This window comes from Microcebus murinus, chromosome 10 (assembly GCF_040939455.1).
Source record: "Microcebus murinus isolate Inina chromosome 10, M.murinus_Inina_mat1.0, whole genome shotgun sequence".
NCBI lineage: Eukaryota > Metazoa > Chordata > Mammalia > Primates > Cheirogaleidae > Microcebus > Microcebus murinus.
Genome location: NC_134113.1, coordinates 495,591 through 513,432, shown reverse-complemented (window position 1 = coordinate 513,432; position 17,842 = coordinate 495,591). Strand labels below are relative to the sequence as shown.

At 67.5% G+C, this 17,842-nt stretch overlaps 2 protein-coding genes across 3 annotated transcripts; both read right to left on the bottom strand.

Annotated features, from left to right (window-relative positions):
* Positions 1-211: 211 nt before the first annotated feature.
* On the bottom strand, positions 212-5,431 carry HDAC10 (histone deacetylase 10). 2 transcript variants are annotated; one of them, XM_012789559.3, is made up of 19 exons: positions 5,145-5,431; positions 4,941-5,075; positions 4,656-4,752; positions 4,354-4,451; positions 4,163-4,267; positions 3,954-4,022; positions 3,647-3,773; positions 3,463-3,528; positions 3,216-3,275; positions 3,050-3,139; positions 2,860-2,966; positions 2,706-2,773; positions 2,371-2,626; positions 2,184-2,268; positions 1,622-1,713; positions 1,441-1,497; positions 1,139-1,217; positions 762-944; positions 213-680 (listed from the first exon to the last, which is right to left on the bottom strand). In XM_012789559.3, the coding sequence occupies exons 1-19, from the start codon at positions 5,225-5,227 to the stop codon at positions 507-509; spliced, it is 2,031 nt and encodes a 676-aa protein (XP_012645013.2). In that variant the 5' UTR covers positions 5,228-5,431; the 3' UTR covers positions 213-506. The 2 variants fall into 2 exon arrangements, with proteins under 2 accessions (XP_075863004.1, XP_012645013.2); XM_076006889.1 differs by lacking the exon at positions 3,216-3,275 and having other exon boundaries at positions 212-680.
* Positions 5,432-6,910: 1,479 nt separating this feature from the next.
* MAPK12 (mitogen-activated protein kinase 12) lies at positions 6,911-16,490 on the bottom strand. The gene is made up of 12 exons (XM_012789552.3): positions 16,114-16,490; positions 15,897-16,026; positions 13,548-13,606; positions 11,895-12,006; positions 11,765-11,794; positions 11,424-11,471; positions 10,882-10,996; positions 10,607-10,678; positions 9,768-9,847; positions 9,619-9,697; positions 9,374-9,547; positions 6,911-7,467 (listed from the first exon to the last, which is right to left on the bottom strand). The coding sequence occupies exons 1-12, from the start codon at positions 16,236-16,238 to the stop codon at positions 7,388-7,390; spliced, it is 1,104 nt and encodes a 367-aa protein (XP_012645006.1). The 5' UTR covers positions 16,239-16,490; the 3' UTR covers positions 6,911-7,387.
* Positions 16,491-17,842: the final 1,352 nt, after the last annotated feature.

Here is a 17,842-nt window from a genome sequence, read left to right as displayed (position 1 = left end):
GGGGAGGGAGGCAGCCAGTGAGCGTCGGGGGGCGTGGCCTGAGCCACGGTCTGGCCCCGCCCTGCGGCTTCCGCAGCGCACTTCCGGCTGGCGCTTGAGTCGCGCGCGCCGGGAGGCCGGCCTTGGCTGGTGTGAAGGAGGCGGAGTCAGACTCTGGTTTCTCCAAGTTTATTGACGTGGGGCGGGGCAGCCGCGGGGCGGGGCGGAGCTCGGAGGGGCGGGGCGGGGCTGGGGCGGGGCGGAGCTCGGAGGGGCGGGGCAGCCGCGGGGCGGGGCGGAGCTGGGCCGGGAGGGTAGGGACCGGCGAGGCAGGGGAGGCGGCGGGAGGTGGGGAGCTGCGGAGCTTGGCCGGGCTGGGGCTGGCGCTCCCTGTTACTTCTGCGGCGCGCTCGCTCCCGCCGCGTCCGGGTCCGCGCTGCCTGGGGAGGACGGCGCTGGGGCAGGGGGCGGGAGAGCGCGCCGTCGCGGCTGCGGGAGCCCTGGCCGCCCGTCCCCGCCGCCAGTCCTCAGCCGGCCTCACCGGCCACCTGCAGCATCTTCCACTGTGGCGCCAGCTGCCGTCTGAGGTCCCTGAGGGCCCGGACGTCCTCTGGAGCGGCCCCCGAGAAAGGGCCCAGGCTGGGAGGCGCCTCTCCGTGCAGCACCCGGGCCAGGACCCCGGCCAGCTCGGGCGTGGACTCCTGCACCAGCGCCCAGGGGAAGCAGTCACTGTCTTTCCCAGCCCCCACCCCACCGCGGGTCCACCCACCCACCCGACTCACCTCCTCCACCAGGGCCAGGACTCGGCCCCCTGCGGGCCCCCGCAGCACTGCAGCCAGGAGAGCTGCGTGGGGGCCCTGCAGGCCATGGGCAGGCCCCAGGGCCACCAGCACCAGGTCGGGCTGGAAGCCGTAGGCCAGGGGCAGCACCAGGCCCAAGATGCAGCTCAGGAACCCACCAGTCATCTGTGGATACAGTAGGGCCCCAGCCTCTCATCCAGGGACTCCCCTCCCGCTGGCTCTGCCCCTGCCTCCTGGGAAGTGAGCAGGGAGCCAGGAGGGGCCAGGGGCCTAGCCCTCATGACAGTGTCAGTGAGGGCAGCTGCACACACTAACGGGGTCCTCCCCCAGCTTCCCTGCCACACAGCATGGCCACTCACCCCTGGCAGTGGCACGGAGACATGGAACATGGAGGGGGCAGCTGCCTCTTTGCCACCGATGCTCAGCCACAGAGTCCTCCTTCCAGGGAGAGCAAGGACATGGACGAGAGTGAGCCCAGGCAGCAGAGACAAGGCAGAGAAGAGCCAGGGAGCTCTGACTGCTGACCCTCTGTGCGGAAGGCCCGCCTGGCATTGCCCCATCCCAAACCCCAGCTGAGGAAGGCCCCATTCTGTATACAGAGTGCCCCACCCACATGCCCATCCATGTGCTTGACTGGATAGATGCGTGACCTGAGTCATACCCATCGTCAGGGAGGTCGAGGGGCCGGTCCAGTTGTCCCAGGGCTACGCAGAACAGCCTGGAGGAAGAATTGGCCCCAGGACAGGCTGTGTCCACACTGCCCAGACTCCATTCCCAGAGCTCTCCCCATGTGGCCAGCTGGGGCAGGGGCTACCCACAGGCCCTGCCCTTGGGGGGCTCACCTCTGGGCTCCACGGGACAGCCCTCTCCGAATGGCCACATCCAGGGTGGCCACTACAGCAGAGGCCCGGACGGCTGCGATACCGCTGCTCACCTGTGCGATGAATCAACAGTTGTGGGGGAGGGGGCACCAGCCCCCCCAGACCAGACCAGGTAAACAGACCCAGTCGTGGCTCCTTTTGGCCTGTGTCTACATGGCTGTTATCTGTCCTTGCTTACACTCTGGGGTCAAATCACTCCATTTCTGAAAATAAGATGCTTAAATCTATACTTAGTTCTTTCATTATTATCATCCTTTTGGGGCACAGAATGTGGGATAAATCTATACTTTAAATTGTCCCCTTCACCTCTCTGCCAAAGAACATTTAGTTGGGGAGGCTGAGGCAGGGGACACCCACAATCCCGTCCCCCGGTCAGTTCTGGGAATGGCTCCTGGCACAAGGCGACACCCATGTCCCTGTGGTTCTATACCACCCAGCCCCCTCTGCACTGGCCACACCTCAGTGTCAGGTCCTGGGCCCTACCGAGTCCACGGCACCCCCAGCCCCTCCCAGGTACCCCCACCTGCCCAGCCAGGATCCCATCTAAGAGGTACAGGAGCTTCGCAAGTGCAGTGAGGGCCTCGTCCTGGGCCAGGGATGCATGTGGCCTGTGGTGGACAGAACACATGGACAAGTGGCCACAAAGTGACTGCACACCAGCATTTGCACAGACACGGCCCCACCGCTCTCCCCAGGCCGGCCCTGCCCACCTGGCCCAGGCCTCTGCCTCCTCCCTCGGTGCTGATTTCTCCTGATGGAGAACGTCAGGGGGCAGGCCCAGGCTGGCATCGGGCGCCGTCAGGGCAACAGCCGTGCGGACGGGGGGTGTGGGGTGGAGCCGCCGCTGGTCCAGGAGGGAGCTCAGCGCAGCGGCCACTGCCGCCTCGCATGCAGGGCCCCCGGGCAGCACAGACAGGGGCCCCCCCTCCGGAGAGTGGGCGCTGGGACTCAGTGCAGGGGCCACATCTAGGGACAGTTTAGAGTCACTGCCACTGCAAAGAGGCGCAAGGGGGGATGCCCCAGCCCAGGCCCAGGCCCCACCAACCTTGCTGCTGGAGGCTCACCCAGTGAGGGGCCTGGGCTGCTCGCACACTCTGGATGGACTCCAGGGTGCTGCGTGGGTGAATCGAGAGTGGTGAGGCGAGGCCTGTCCTCCTCCCCCTCCCCCCCCCCGCCCTCTCCACCCGCCCCCTTCTCACCTCTGACACGGCATCAGGGGCCCCGGCAGGGGTGGGGCCGGATCCCCCAGCAGGGCCTGCACCATCATGCACACCGACTGCGCCAGGGACTCCAGGTGGTAGCCGCCCTAGGAGAAGGGCAGGGGTGTCACTGCGTGGGGCTGGGCTCCCAAGCTCCAAGCCTCCGGCCCCCCTCACCTTCCCCTGTCACCTCCAGCACGGCACAGACCCGGCCGCCGGCCAGCACCTGCAGCAGCCGTGTGAGGTGGGCGAAGCACTCCGGTGTGGCCCGCATCTGCCCCTGGAACCAGAGCTGTGCGTGATGGGGGCCGGGCCCAGGACCCCAGAGGCCCTCCCCGGCCGGGCCAGGCCCTCACCTCGGGGTCCCCGATGGCCGAGTCGAATCCCGCGGAGACTAGCACCAGCTCAGGGTCAAACTACAGGCCGTGCCAGGGTGCAGAGGGGGAGGAGGAGGCTGGAGCGGGTGCAGGGGGAGCCTGGTGCTGCCTGCCTCACCAGCCCACTGCTGCTGAGAGGCCCTCCCCACTCCTGCCTTCATCTCTCGCCCACCTGCCCCAGGGCTGGGGGGCTGCCTGCCCTGGGGCCCACCCACCGTGCAGTCACCTCAAAGGCCAGCGGCAGCAGCAGGTGCAGGAAGGCGGCCATGTAGTCGGCATTTCCCATCCCGACCTGGTGGGGTGGGGTGGTGTGCAGGGTATCAGTGGGCCAGCGCTGCCAGTGGGGACTCGGGCCACACTCTGGAGGCCCAGACCCGTAGGGTGGGGGGCCCGGGGTTGAGCGCGGGCACCTGGTTCCAGGGCAGGTTGACAGTGAAGCCACGTCCCTGTCCCCGCCCAACAGTGTCTGCATCGGACTCTCGCAGGAAAGGCCAGAAGCGCCCATGCTCATAGCGGTGCCAGGAGAAGTAAAGGACACTGCAAACGGCCAGCCGGGGTCAGGGGTCAGAGGTCAAGACCCTAGCAGCTCCGTGGCTCCTCGAAGAACCTGACCCAGGAGGACACAGCTGCATCTCCCCCCCTTGGATTTCCCAGGCCAGGCTGTGCACCCCAAAAGTGGGGTTGTAGGGAAGGGTTGTGTCACTGCCCCCAGCTCACCTGGGGTCATCCTCAAAGATGTACTGGGTGCCCTGGCCGTGATGGATGTCCCAGTCCACAATGAGGATCCTGGGACAGACAGTGCTGGGGGTCACTGGGGCCTCCCACCTCCAGCCAGGAATGGGAGGCGGCCGGGTGGGCTGTCGGCCTCGTTTGCCCCTTCCCATCTGGCCTGGGTCCTCCACCACCCCAGCCAGCCTGGCACACACCTGTGCAGCCCGTGTTTCCGCTTGGCATGTTCAGCTGCTATAGCTACGTTGTTGAACACGCAGAACCCGTTGGCAGCCGCCCTCTGGCTGTGGTGCCCAGGGGGCCTGGGGGGTGAGAGTGGGGTATCGCCCACATCAGGGTCCTCCTGTCCCCTCCCCAGGCCACCCAGGAGGGGGCAGGCAGCTCTCACCTCACCAGGGCGAGCCCATTGTGCGCGGCTCCCAGGAGCACGGCGTCCACCAGCTGCAGCGCAGCCCCCGCAGCCAGCCGGGCACAGTGGAACGTGCTCTGCGGGGCAGGGGTGCAAGTGAGCCCCATGCCAGGCCACAGGGTACCGACCGCTGGGCAGGACAGGACAGGCCCGGGTGCCAGCAGCAGCAGCAAGCAGGGCATGCAGGGTGCTGTCACATGCGTGCACAGGGCTTGGGGCTGAGTGTGAGCACGCAGGCGTGTGGGTGTATCTGGGAGGGTGGGTGTGCACAGGGCACGCACCGGGTGGAAGTACACGGCGTCGAACTGTCCGGACAGCGCCTGCAGCTCCCCCTTGCCCAGGTCCTGGGTCCCTCGCACCAGGGCCACGTACTCCGGGCTGCAGACGGCAGACAGGCAAGGAAAGCAGGGTCACCACAGACGCAGGGAGGGCAGGAGTTGGGGCCCACCCCTGCTGCTTCGTGCCTGCGAACTGCTCACCCACCCACCCGACGGTGAGACTGGCAGGCTTAGGGAGGCCCAGGTTCCCGGGCAGGCTGCCCCCCAACCTGTGGCTCCTGGTCTGACCTGTGCACCAGCCCCAGCTCTGCCTCCGAGGCCTCGCGGGCTGACAGCTGCAGGCACCTCTGCTCCAGGCCAAACTGCTGCAGGTGGTCCAGGACTGCAGTCAGGCGCTCGGGACACTCGATCTCGCACTCGGGGCTGGGGCAGATTGGGGGCTCAGTGTCCAGAGCTCCCCACCATCCCCAACCTCAGCCAGGCCACACTTACTCATCCCAGAGCAGCCGGGGGGCCGTCATGTCCTCGTGGTACACGAGCGCGGTCCCCATGGCTGGGCTGTGGTTACTCTGCATCACTCCCGGGTGGCAGGACCCAAACCCCTCCCTCAAGGGTGACTGCACATCCTATGCCCACATGGCAGCCCCGGGAGCAGCCCGGTGCCTGGGACCTGCCTGGGACAGAGCCAGGGCGGCAGGTGGGGCCAGGGCAGGGACACTCGGGACTCGGGCAGCTCAAAGTCCCCGGTGCACAGATGGCGCCAGGGCGGGCTTCCGGCTTCCTGTGATTGGGACTGGGTCCTGTTCCACCCCTGGCGGCAGCAATCCCCGCCCCAAAGCGGGACGGGCCAGAGGAGGCCCCGCCACCCGCCCGCCCCCTGCACCCGCCTCCTCCACCTCCAGAGCTGCCACGGTGGGCAGCGGGGTGAGGGTGGAGCGTGGCGTGCCCAGGCCCTCTGGGGCTGTCCCTGGGCCCCTGCCCCACCCGGCCACGCTCCCTTCTGCCCCCAACTTCCCTCAAGCCCACGTTGAACACACAGGCCTGGGGTCAGGCTGGCAGCACCCCACGTCCATTGTGGCCTGGGGCCTGCCCACCAGGGCTGAGGAGGAGCCAGTTGAAGGAGGGGCTGAAGCTGAGGTCCACAGGGCTAGTGGCTTCTGGGAGTGGGGAGCTGGTGGTCCCAGGCAGTGGTTGTGGCTCAGTCCCCAAGTTGGCAGGACAACTGACAGAGTCAGAGAGTCAGGGCAGAGGCCAAGATGCTGGACAGGAACCGGGGCAGTCGGGGAGGCAGGGCAGGTCTGACGGAAGGGGCACAGCGTGTGAAGGAAGGGGGTGCTGGCACAGCCACAGAGCAAGATTCCCCAAGAGAGGAGGAAACCTGCAGCCTCGCCCAGAACCCTAGGGCGGGCGCTGTGGCCAGGAGTGTGCACCTGGTGCTCCGCCATAGGGTCCTGGGGCCCCCAGTCCCCTTCCTTGCTCAGCCCCAGGCAGGGCCAGCCCCACCCGGGCCTCCCTCCTGCGAGCAGCAGAAACCGCTGGACCCGACAGAGCGCAAGGGCTGCGGATGTCTGGCAAATCGGGACCACTCCCAGCCAACTGTGGAGGCTCGGAGAGCACAGAGGGTCTGGGCAGGAGAGGCCCAAGCGTGATCCTGGGCAGAGAAGGCCACTGTCCAGTGTGGCAACTCATCGAACCCAATTAGGCAGGGCCAACTGTACACACGTCCATCCAAACTCCCAGCTGGAGGAGGGGGGGCCCCGGGCCTGCCCCCCGATCCCCGCACATCGCTGTGCCCCAGCCTGGCCCCACTCTGGGTGCACCTGCCCATGGGAGGTGGGGAAGAGGGAGGGCAGCGGGAGCCCACGCATGGGCTGAGGCCTGTGGGGGGAAGGGCAGGACCGGAGGGGTCTCGAGGTGCTCCGCACATCCCCCATCTTCCCAGGAACCTTCTAGCGGTGGAGGGTGCAGGGAGCTCAGCCAGGCTCGAGGCCCAGGCTGGATCCTAACACGGCCCCCACCAGGCCCTGCCCCTGGTCCACACCCTGCAGCCTGCACTCGGAGCTGTCGGAGGAAGGTCACCCTAGCGTGGGGACTCACAGATCACTGGCGACGTGGGCACCAGCTCTGTGACCTGGGGGAGGCAGGACCCCCAGGAGCCCCCCACCCCGGCTCTCAGGCCAGCTCCTATCTCTGTGCAGCTCCGAGGCCTCAGGGTGGGGACGCAGCGTCAGGACACACAGCTGGACAGCGAGGTCTACAAAAGCGTTTATTCCCTTCTAGCCACGCTCGCACGCCACGGGCCGACTGACGCTCCGGGCTGGGCTGCGGGAGAGTCCGTGGCTGACCCTGAGCTGGGGCCTACGCCCGCCCCCCCCCTTCCTCTCCAGCAGGGCCTGGGGCACGCAGGACTCGGAGACCAGGGCGCGACCCCTGGCCCCGCCAGCTCTGATGTTTCTTGCTGCACCTGCAGGGCGCTGAGGCCCCGGGGGTTGGAGGCCATGCCCAGCTCGGGCAGAAGTCCTGTCCAGAAAGTCCAGACGCCTCTGCAGGGCGGAGGTTGTGCCGGAGAACAGAGGCGCAGGCCTGGGAAGGAGGGTCCATGGAACGAGGGCTCTGCTCCCAGTAGATGCCTTGGGACGCCAGCCCCGGCCAGGGTCAAGGTGGTGACCAGGACCCCCTCCCAGGGGGAGGCCAAGGCAAGAAGCCCCCTCTGCCAACCCGGAGCCCAGAGGTCTTCACAGAGCCGTCTCCTTGGAAACCCTGGTCCCCAGCTGCCTGGGCGGCTTGAAGCTGAGCACCTCTTTGTAGGTGACACCTGAGAGGTGAGGACAGAGATGGGTCCTCAGCTCACAGAGCAGGCAGGGTGGAGCCAGGGCCGCGGGGGGAGGGGGGGGCAGTCCTCTCCAGCTCTGCGGGGCCAGTGCACTGAGGCAGGCCTCTGTGAAGTGCCCACAGCTATCTGTCTGGATTTTCCCAGGGAAAACAGCAGGCGACAAGCGCTTGCATTCCTGACCAAGGGCTCGGCCACAGACAGGCCACATGTGCACCACGGGCGGCTGAGAAAGCAAAAGGGCCCAGCCACAATGTGTGTGGGTGGGGACCACAGAGAGGATCCTGTGGCCTGTGGTTTTCAAGTTATCTTTTTTAGCATCAGAAACCTTTCATCAAACAAAACCAAACTCATAAGCGCACAGCACAGCACGAAGAAGGGCGGGGCCCCTGCCGGAGGCACCCAGGAACCCTGTGGTCCTCAGGAACACAGTTTGAGAACCTGAACCCACCCAGCCCCACGGGGTAGGGGGAGGAGAGAGAGGGAAAGAAAGGGGAGGGGAGGAGGGGAGGGGAGGGGAGTAAAGGGGGGAGGGGAGGGGAGGAGAGGGGAGGAGGAAGGGAAGAAGGGAGGGGAGAAGGGAGGGGAGGAGGGGGGAGGAGGGGAGGAGGGGGGAGGAGGGGAGGAGGGGGGAGGAGGGGAGGAGGGGGGAGAGGAGGAGAGAGGGGAGAAGGGAGGGGAAGGGGAGGAGGGAGGGGAGGGGAGGGGAGGGGAGGAGGGAGGGGAGGGGAGGGGAGGGGAGGGGAGGGGAGGGGAGGAGGGGGAGGAGGGAGGAGGGAGGGGAGGAGGGAAGAGAGGAGGAGGGGAGGAGGAGAGGAGGGAGGGGAGGAGGGAGGGGAGGAGGAGAAGAGGGAGGGGAGGGGGAGGAGGGAGGAGAGGAGGAGGGGAGGGGAGGAGAGGAGGGAGGGGGGAGGAGAGGAGGGAGGGAGGAGGAGAGGAGGGAGGGAGGAGGGAGGGGAGGAGGGGAGGAGAGGGAGAGGAGAGGAGGGGGAGGAGGAGGGAGGGGAGGAGAGGAGGGAGGGGAGGGGAGGGGGAGGAGGGGAGGGGGAGGAGGGGAGGGGGAGGAGGGAGAGGAAGGGGAGGAGGGGAGGAGAGGAAGGAGGGGAGGGGAGGGGGAGGAGGGAGAGGAAGGGGAGGAGGGGAGGAGAGGAGGGAGGGGAGGGGAGGGGGAGGAGGGAGAGGAAGGGGAGGAGGGAGGGGAGGGGAGGCAGTGTGCCCCACCCCAGGCTGGCCATGCAGCCCCCGAGAGCACCAGCCCAGCTCTCTCGGCCACCCCAGAGCACTCCAGAGCGGAGGCCAGCTCCAACATGGGGCTTCCCTGAGCATGGGCTGCGGCCACACAGGGGTTGCCAGTGCTCAGACAGGACAGGCCTTTGAGGGAGGGGTGCCCCCCCCAAGCCTGGAGGGGGAGGGCACAGCTGCAGGGGAGGGACAACCCAGTCAGGCTGCACGGGGAGGGCGAGGCCCTGGGGGTTCCCGGGGGCAGGACTCCGAGTGTGTGCAGCCGGGGAGGGCGAGGCCCTGGGGGTTCCCGGGAGCAGGACTCCGAGTGTGTGCAGCCGTCCAGATGGGAGGGCTCCTGAAATGGGGCGAGGAAAGGCCAGGGCAGACGCAGGGCCGTGAGCAGAGAGGCCCTGGGGACAGGTGGACGCGGAGGGGGCTCCAGGGTGGCCCCGGTCTCTGGCCTGGACTGGGGGTGGGGGGAGGCAAGTCTGGGGCCACCCTCCCCTCATGCGTCAGCTCCAGCCAGAGGCCTCGGTCCCAGGTCCCAGGCCGCGTGGCTCTACGCTGCCCTCTGACCTCCCGCCCTCCTCTTCAGCTGACCTGCGACCCGGGGAAGGGCTGCAGGGCTTGGCCTGGCCGCCTGCAGGGCCGCGCGGAGCCCACTCACGCTTCCACTCGTCCAGCGTGCGGTCCACGTCGTCGAAGGAGTCGTCGTACTTCTGGGCCACGGGCGTGTCCTCCGTGTCGTGCAGCGACTCGAAGTAGGGGTGCGCCAGCGCCCCGGCTGCCGTCACCCGCTGCTCCGCGTCCAGCACCAGCATCTTCTCCAGGAGGTTCACCGCTGCGGGGGGCTCGCATCAGGCCGGGCTCGGGACGCCCCGCTGCACGCCCCGCGCCCCCACCCTGCCCTACCCAGGGGGCTGGCGTTGGTCAGGATGGAGGCGAAGTCCTTCTTCTCCAGCTCGGGGAGGCCCTTCATGTAGTTCTTCGCCTGTGGGGGAGACGGGGTGAGGAGCCGGCCCCACGCCAGGGCGGCCCCCCACCCACAGCGCCCCACTGACATCCGCGCTCTGCAGCCTCTGCACAAACTCGGGCGACGGCGTGCCGGTCACCTTCATGATCTCCTTCAGCTGGTCCAGGTCTGCACTGAGCTCAGGAGCACCCCTGGGGCTGGAGAGCAGGGACCCCCTCCCTGACCCCGGCCTGGGGAGGAGCCCGGCCCCCACCCGCCCCCCACGCTGCCCCACGGTCCCCACCCCCCACGCGCTGCCCCCACCCTCCCCCCACGCTACCCACCACCCCCCAGGCTGACCCCCGGCCCCCACCCGCCCCCCGAGCTGACCGCCGGCCCCCCCCACACCCCCGCTGCCCCACGGTCCCCACCCCCCCACATGCTGCCCCCGCCTGCCCACCATGCTGCCCCCACTGTCCCACACACTGCCCCCCCGGCCCCCACTCACCCACCATGCTACCCCCACCGTCCCCCACACTGCCCCACAGCCCCCACCTGCCCCCCACACTGCCCCATGGCCCCCACCCGCCCACCATGCTGCCCCCACCCACCCAACATGCTGCTCCATGGCCCCCACCTGCCCACCATGCTGCCCCCACCTACCCAACATGCTGCCCCCCAACACTGCCCCCACCCGCCCACCATGCTCCCCCCACCGTCACCCACGCTGCCCCACAGCCCCCACCCCCCCACCATGCTGCCCCCACCATCCCCCATGCTGCCCCATGGCCCCCACCTGCCCACCATGCTGCCCCCACCTACCCAACATGCTGGCCCCCCCGCCCCCAACACTGCCCCCACCCCCCCACGCTGCCCCACGCCCCCCCCTGTGCTGCCCCCCGCCCCCCCCGCCCATGCCCCCCCCATGCTGCCCCAGCGGGAGGATACGGTCGTTGCCCTTGAACAGCGTCTTCCCAGTGATCATCTCTGCCATGATGCAGCCCACGGACCAGATGTCCACTGAGACAGAAGTCCCGGTCAGCGCTCCGTGGGTGGCGGGGGACGAAGACAGGGGAGGGGAACGCAGACATGGCCGAGCGGGTTTGCCCTGCCCAGGCCCCCGTCCAGCTCCCACCCAAGCTCAGCGGCCGCCTGGGGAGCGGCCACCAAGACGTGGGGAGGGGCCGGGCCACGGGAGGCCAGGTCTCTGGGCAGCGTCTCACCCGTCTGTGTGTAGCGCATCCAGTTCAAGATGACCTCAGGCGCCCGGTACCACCGCGTCACCACGTAGCCGGTCATCTCACTGTCTGCCTGCCTGGCCAGGCCAAAGTCCAGGATCTGGGAGGGATGGGAGAGGTGGGGCCGAGGGACCCCTGAGGACAGGCGGGCCAGTTGACCCCAAGGGGGCTGGACTGGGCTTGAATGCAAGCTGCAGCCTCCTGCCGACTTCCCAGGGCTTGGGGCTACAGCCTCGGACCCCAAGCCACCCACTTCTCCCCCGTGGCCGGGTCACTCAGCCTGACCAACGTCAGGAGCAGGTGGTCTGGGGGTCTCCCTACCCGCTCAGCCCCACCTCAGGTCAAGCACGGGGCCCCAGGACACCCCACCCTCTCCCGAAGCAGGGAGGGCCTCCCCAAGGCCCAGCGGCCAGTCAGCTGCTCCGCCACTGCCCAGAGCCTGAGGCCTGGGCCTGAGGACGGGCAGTCAGGGAGGCTGGGGCGCCTGGCTCCCTGCCCCACGGTTCTCCCCACAGGGAAACACACACCTTAAGCTCACAGTCCTCGTTCACTGCTAGATTGCCTGGCTTCAGGTCCTGGGGGCAGAGCAAAGGTGGCCACGATGCCCAGCCCACCAGGGCATGTGCTCGGCCCAGAGCCCGAGCAGCACCTAAAGAAGGGGCCACCGGGATCGGCCTGCCCCCGTCCCCCCTGCAGAGGTGCCTGAGAGCCCAGGGCAGACATCCAACAGTGCCCTGCTCAGACCATCCCGTGCACCCCCCACCAGACCCCATCAATCCCCCGGAGGTGAGAGGTGATGCCGGGGGACTGAGCCCCCCCATGCCCACACGGGGGAGAACCACCGACGGGTGCCCCTGCCAGGACTCACCCTGTGGATGATGCCAGCGGCGTGGATATACTGCAGGAGGGGGAGGGAGGCAGCCATCAGCTCGGGGACCCCAGGGGGCTTGGAGCCACAGAGCCCCACCCCCGCCCAGCAGCCCCCTCCGCGGCCCCACCTTGAGCCCCTTCAGCATCTGGTACACCAGGAACTGGATCCGGTCCTCACTCAGCTTCTCGTGCTTCATGAGTTTGCCCAGGTCAGTCCCCATGAACGGCATCACCAGGTAACTGAGTGGGGCCGGGCCCAGTCAGGGGCGGGGCCTGCCCCTGGATGGGGGGCCTGCTGCCCCACCCCTCAAGTACACAGCCCCAGAGCAGGCCAGGCTCTGTCCACTGTCTGGCCCACCTGTCTCTCGGCAAGACCCACACCTCCCTCCTGCCTGCCCTGACTAGAATGTCAGGCGGCCAGGAACTGTGCTTTGGGTTTTTTGTTTTTAAGACAGGGTCTTCCAATCCTAGCACTCTGGGAGGCCGAGCGGGCGGATTGCTCGAGGTCAGGAGTTCACAACCAGCCTGAGCAAGAGCGAGACCCGTCTATACTATAAATACAAAAAAAATTTAATTGGCCAACTAATATATATAGAAAAATTAGCTGGGCATGGTGGCACATGCCTGTAGTCCCAGCTACTCGGGAGGCTGAGGCAGGAGGATTGCTTGAGCCCAGGAGATTGAGGTTGCTGTGAGCTAGGCTGATGCCACAGCACTCTAGCCCCGGCAACAGAGTGAGACTCTGTCCAAAAAAAAAAAAAAAAAAGGGCAGGGTCTTGCTTCGGTCGCCCAGGCTAGAGTGCAGTGGCATCACCATGGCTCACTCCTGGGCTCAGGGGTCTTCCTGCCTCAGCCTCTTGAGCAGCTGGGACTACGGGTGCATGCCGCCACACCTGCGTATCTTATTTCTGTAAAGATGGGGTCTCACTATGCTGCCCAGGCTGGTCTCGAACTCCTGGCCTCAAGTGGTCCTCCCACCTCAGTCTCCCAAAGTGCTGTAATCACAGATGTGAGCCACCATGCCCAACCCACTTTGGGGTTTTGAAGGGTCTCAACTGAAGGGTGGGCCATGCATGCCAGGCTAGGGACTGAGGCTGCATCCTGAAGGCAGCAGAGCACGAATCTTCATACACAGGGGAGGGAGGTGGTGGGTTTGCATTTCAGGCCTGGGTGCCAGAGAGAAGAGGGCCTGGGGGTGAGGGTGGGGGTCAGAGGGGCGGGCTGGGCAGGTGGAGAGAGACCAAGGGGTGCAGCACTGAGCCCTCACGGACGCTGAGGCCAGTGTGGTCTATGACCTCTGCAAGCCAGGCAGGCAGCAAGGAGCCTGCCGCGCTCTCCAGCCCTTCCTAGGCCTGGCCCTGGGGTCTTGGCCAACAACAGCATGAGTCCAGGGCGGCCGGCCACAGGCGGGCTCGACAGGGCAAGGGCAGGGTGGGTCCTCCCTGCCACCTCTGGCCCCTCCCTGCCGGCAGAAAGGTCAGCGGCTCCAGTTACAGGCCACACGCTCAGTGCCAGGGTCGAGAGCACGGGACCTGTCTGTTCTCAAATGCCCAGGCCCAGGGTTCACACCTCCAGTCCTGGAGCGGGCCCAGGTACAGGCTTAGAGGGGACAGGAGGCCTGAGCTCCGCTGGCTGTGCCAGTGCCACAGGTACCAGGGGCACACGGGCGAGGGGGTGGGCCGTGTGCACCCCACTCAGGCTGTGGGGTGTCCCGTGCCACCCCAAGGCCTGGAGCTGCCCTGCACCCTCCTGCCCTGGCGGCAGCCCAGGCCGGCACTCACAAGTCTGTGAAGTCATCCAGGCTCTCGTCAGGAGTGAACACATCCAGCAGCCCGATCACCTGGGAGAGGGCCAGGGCGCCAGGTGGGGTTCAGGGTGCAGCAGGGGGCCCAGGGGCTTGGGCACCCCCAAGGGTGGCACTGCCTTGTAGGCGGGAACCCCCACAGCTGTTCTGGTCACCCCCACTGTCCATAGGGCCTGACTCGGCCCGTTGGCAGTGTGGCCCAGCCCTGGCACACACATCCACAGGCAAAGGCTATTTTTGGATGGTGACAGCCGGGATCTCCTGGGGGAGGGGCAGCCCCAAGTCTGGGCTGGCTCTGAGCCACCAAAGGGCTCCAGCCCCTTGGCCCTTCCTCCCCTTTTCCTCTCCCCCCCAGCCAAGCGGACCCAGGACCAGGTGAGAAAAGCCAATACCCGGCAGGTTCTCCCCCAGGGCAGGCAGCACTGTGACCCCCTGGTCCCCGAAGACCAGGTGGCGGGAGATGGACAGCAGACAGGTAATGTGCCAGCTGCTGCCCAGCACCTGGGCAGACGTGGGGGACAGGGCCTCCAGGTCCCAGAGAGGCCTCGAGGAAGAGCTCCGCACAGCTGAGCAGCCAAGAGGCAGGTGGACGGGCCAGCGGGGGACACCTGGCAGAGGCCACACACAGACAGCGGCCGAGGCGGGAGGGAGAACACTTCGAGAGCTTGAGGAACTCGGGGAGGGAGGCCAGGTGGCTGAGGCCCAGGCCAGGGAGGAGCTGAGGAGAGGCCAGAGGGAGCCCGGGCACCGCCTCCCACACCAGGTCAAGGTTTGGCTCGATCCTAAGAGCCGGCAAGGAAAGGGGTGAGCACAGGGGATGTTAAACGCACCCTCTTGCCTCGGTGCAGGGACAGACCAAGTGAGGCGAGAATGGACACCCCATGGAAGGACATCTGGGTGACCACTGTCACCACCAGGCCCAGGTCTGTGGGTGGGAGGGTGGGAGGGTGGGTGGATAGGAGAAGGGAACAGAGGGGCCTGGGGGCCAAAAGCCTCAGGGGCGCCCGGGAGAGTTTGGTGAGAAGAGCACGGAGAGGACAGGGCCTCAGAGGTCAGGGGTCCACCAGATGCGCTCTGCCTCTGCAGTGCGGATGGAGGCCCGGAGGAGCGGGCTGGAGTTTGAGGGGAGGCAGAGTGCCTGGGGGTGGCAGGACTGGGCCTGTGGCAGCCCCTCCCTCCCACAGCCAGCAAGACCAGCAGGAGCCTCGGGGTCCTCAGGGGAAAATGGCCCCACACAAGGTGCAGAGCGTCCCAGCTGCAGGCAGGCAGGAGCCCGGTGGGGACGGCAGGACCCACTGGCACCGCAGGGTGACCCGGCACAGGCTGGGCCACAGGTGGGCAGCGAGCTCTTGGCTGGACAAGAGCCAGGCAGGTGGGGTAGGTGGGCAGCCGTGGGGGGGAGCTGGATGACAGGGGCAGACATGGGGAGTCCGTGGGAATTAAGGGCCCACCAGGCAGCCAAGACAGTGGCAGTGGCCGGGAACCCACAGGATCAGTTTGCAGGCGGACACAGGGCCTCATTCTCCCAGTGGGCTGGTGGCTCCAGTGACCCAGGAAGGTCCAGAAGGAGCATGGGGAGCTGGAGTCTCAGTGCCCAGACCGGGGTGGAGGCGGGAGTGGCGGCCCAGGCAGCACTGTCAGGAAACCAGAGCTGCGCTGGCAGAGAGATGGCTCTCAGCAACCAGCTGTGGCCACGGGCGAGGGCCGGGGCAGCCACGTGTGGTGTCCCAGGGACAGGACAGGGAACAAGAGAGGCCTTTCCCACATGGGGCCTAGACATGCCCCCCATGAACGTGAGTGTGTCTGTGAAGGCCACCGTGCCCAGTGCTCTCAGAACACCAGTTCCCTAAAGCCCTTCGCCAGGGACCCCTGAGAGCTGAGGGCCGGCTCCAACATCCCGCCTTGCCCTGCGGGCGGCCGCTGGGAGAGCAGGACGTAGGCTGGGTGGGTCCAGGACAGGGCCCCGGATGGGGAAGAGGGAGGTGCCTCTTGCAGGAAAGCCCTTCTTCCACCTGGAGCAGCCCTCGCCGCTGGGCTCCTGGCCAGAGGCAGGGTTCCGAGCGAGAGGAGGAGCCCTTAGGCCAGACCCCTGACCAGGCACCGGGGTTGAGGAGCCAGGCGTGGCCCTGGAAGAAGTCAAGGGCCTGAGCCCTTCCCCGGACGAGCTTGGAAGGGGCCCTGCGCTCGGCCTCCCTGTCCCGGACACAGCCCCGGCTCCGCCCGCCCCCACAGGGGTTGCCCCGGGGCAGGGGGGCCGGCCTTCTGGGGAGGGGAGATGAGCTGGCCTCGGGCGGGAGTCCCCCAGCTGCAGGCCGGGGCGACTCACGTTCTCGTGGTGCATGTGTTTGAGGAGCCGCAGCTCGCGGTAGGCGCGCTTGGCGAACAGCTCTGACTGGAAGGGCCGGTACAGCTTCTTGATGGCCACCTTGGCGCCCGTCCGGCTGTCCACGGCCGAGCTGCGGGGCGGGAGCTTAGCGGGAAGGCCGGTGCCCCCGACCCGCACGACACGCCCGGCCGCCCCGCCGCCGCCGGCCCGCGCTCACCACACCGCGCCGTAAGCGCCCGAGCCCACGGGCTGCAGGTCCTGGTACACGGCGCGCACCTCCCAGGCGGTCTTGGTCACCTCCTGGCGGTAAAAGCCACTGCGGGCAGGTGGCGGAGAGCTCATGGCGGGCTCGGGCGCCGCCCCCGCCGCGGACCCCGCAGGCACCGCGTTTGGAGGACCAGGACCCGGGATCAGCGGAGGTCCCTTGGCGCGCGCCCCAGCCACCGAGCCGCCCGATCGCCCGCCGCCGCCGCCGCCGAGGCGCTCCCGCGCCCAGCTCTTCTCTCCCGGTCGCCCTCCCGGCTCTCCAAGGCGCCCACCCCAGCCAGACCCCGACCCGGTGCCGGCAGCGCACGGCCCCTCCCCGGCACACGGACCAACCGGCCCCCTGGCCGCGCGCACGTGATGCCCCCGCCCGCCCTCTGGCCCCTCCGGAAACCCGAGGCGGCCGGCCGGACGGGCGGGCGGGGAGGTAGGGCCAGAGGCTGGGGGGAAGGGGACGGGGAGGAGAGCGCCACCCCAAGCTCTCTGCCCTCTGGCTGAACTTCCCGGCCTGGGATGGGGGTTGGGGGTCTTAGGGGAAGGGGAGAGGGGACTGCTCCTTACTAACCACCACCCTAGGGCGCTGGGCCCATCCCCAGCCCTGGGCACTTGTCCAACTGCGGGAACACCACCTCGCACTCCATCCCCACCCAGTCCCCCATCCCTGAGGCCCCTGGTCTGACCCTGTGTTCCCAATGTCCACCTCCCACCTCACCCCTAGAGATGCCCTGCCAAATGTGAGGTCCTCTAGCACCTGTCTTGCCTGCATCTCTCTTTCCAGAGAGGGGGGAGCTAGTTCTGTCTCCCAAACTTGGGAATATGTGGGTGCATGCCTATTGTCCCAGCTACTAGGGAGGCTGAGGCAGGAGGATGGCCCGAGCCTAGGAGTTGGAGGCTGCAGTGAGCTGTGATGATGCCACTGTACTCTAGCCAGGGTACAGAGCAAGACCCTGTCTCAAAAATAAATAAATAAATAAACAAGCCCAGTCTCCAGCAAGGTGTGCCTGCCTCCAGGGGTAAAGGGGGGACCTGCTCGGGCCCTGGGCCTGACCACTCTGGGGGGGTGGGCACCATCTTGGGCAGATGCTCCTGGAGGGCAGAGCCCACACCCCCTCCCAGCCCAGCGACCCAGGCCTGAGGAGGGAATACGGGGTCTGTCCCGGAGCCCACAAGGCTGGTGGGTAACAGGATCCCTGGGCCCCCCTGCCCCGCCCTCTGTGCCCCGCCTGCCCGCCATGAATCAGCAGCTCAGCGGCTCAAACTCAGCCAGAGCAGCTTTGCACCTGGGCTTTGGTGTTGATCTGGAGCATTCAGGAGCCGAGGACCAGCGAGCAGGGGCAGCTTGGGGCCACCCAAACCACAACCACCTGTATCCCGTGCCCTTCCTGCCCTGGGCCACCCACCTCCTCCAGGAAGCCCCCCAACTGTCCCCCTTATCTCCAGGGGTCTAGCAGGGTCCCATATCAGACCAGGCTCCCGAAGTGGGGCTGTGTCCCCAGTTATGCTCCTGTCCTCCACCCCCAAACGCTAGACTTGGCCCAGCCTGGTCTCCAGGGTTCCCCCCAGGACTGGCCGTCACACTGACCAAGCCCCTGGAGGTCCTGCTCCCAGATGGTTTCCACCCCTGCCCCAAGACCCAGGGCAAAGACACAGACTGTCCCTGACCCCTAGAGACATGCTGCCTG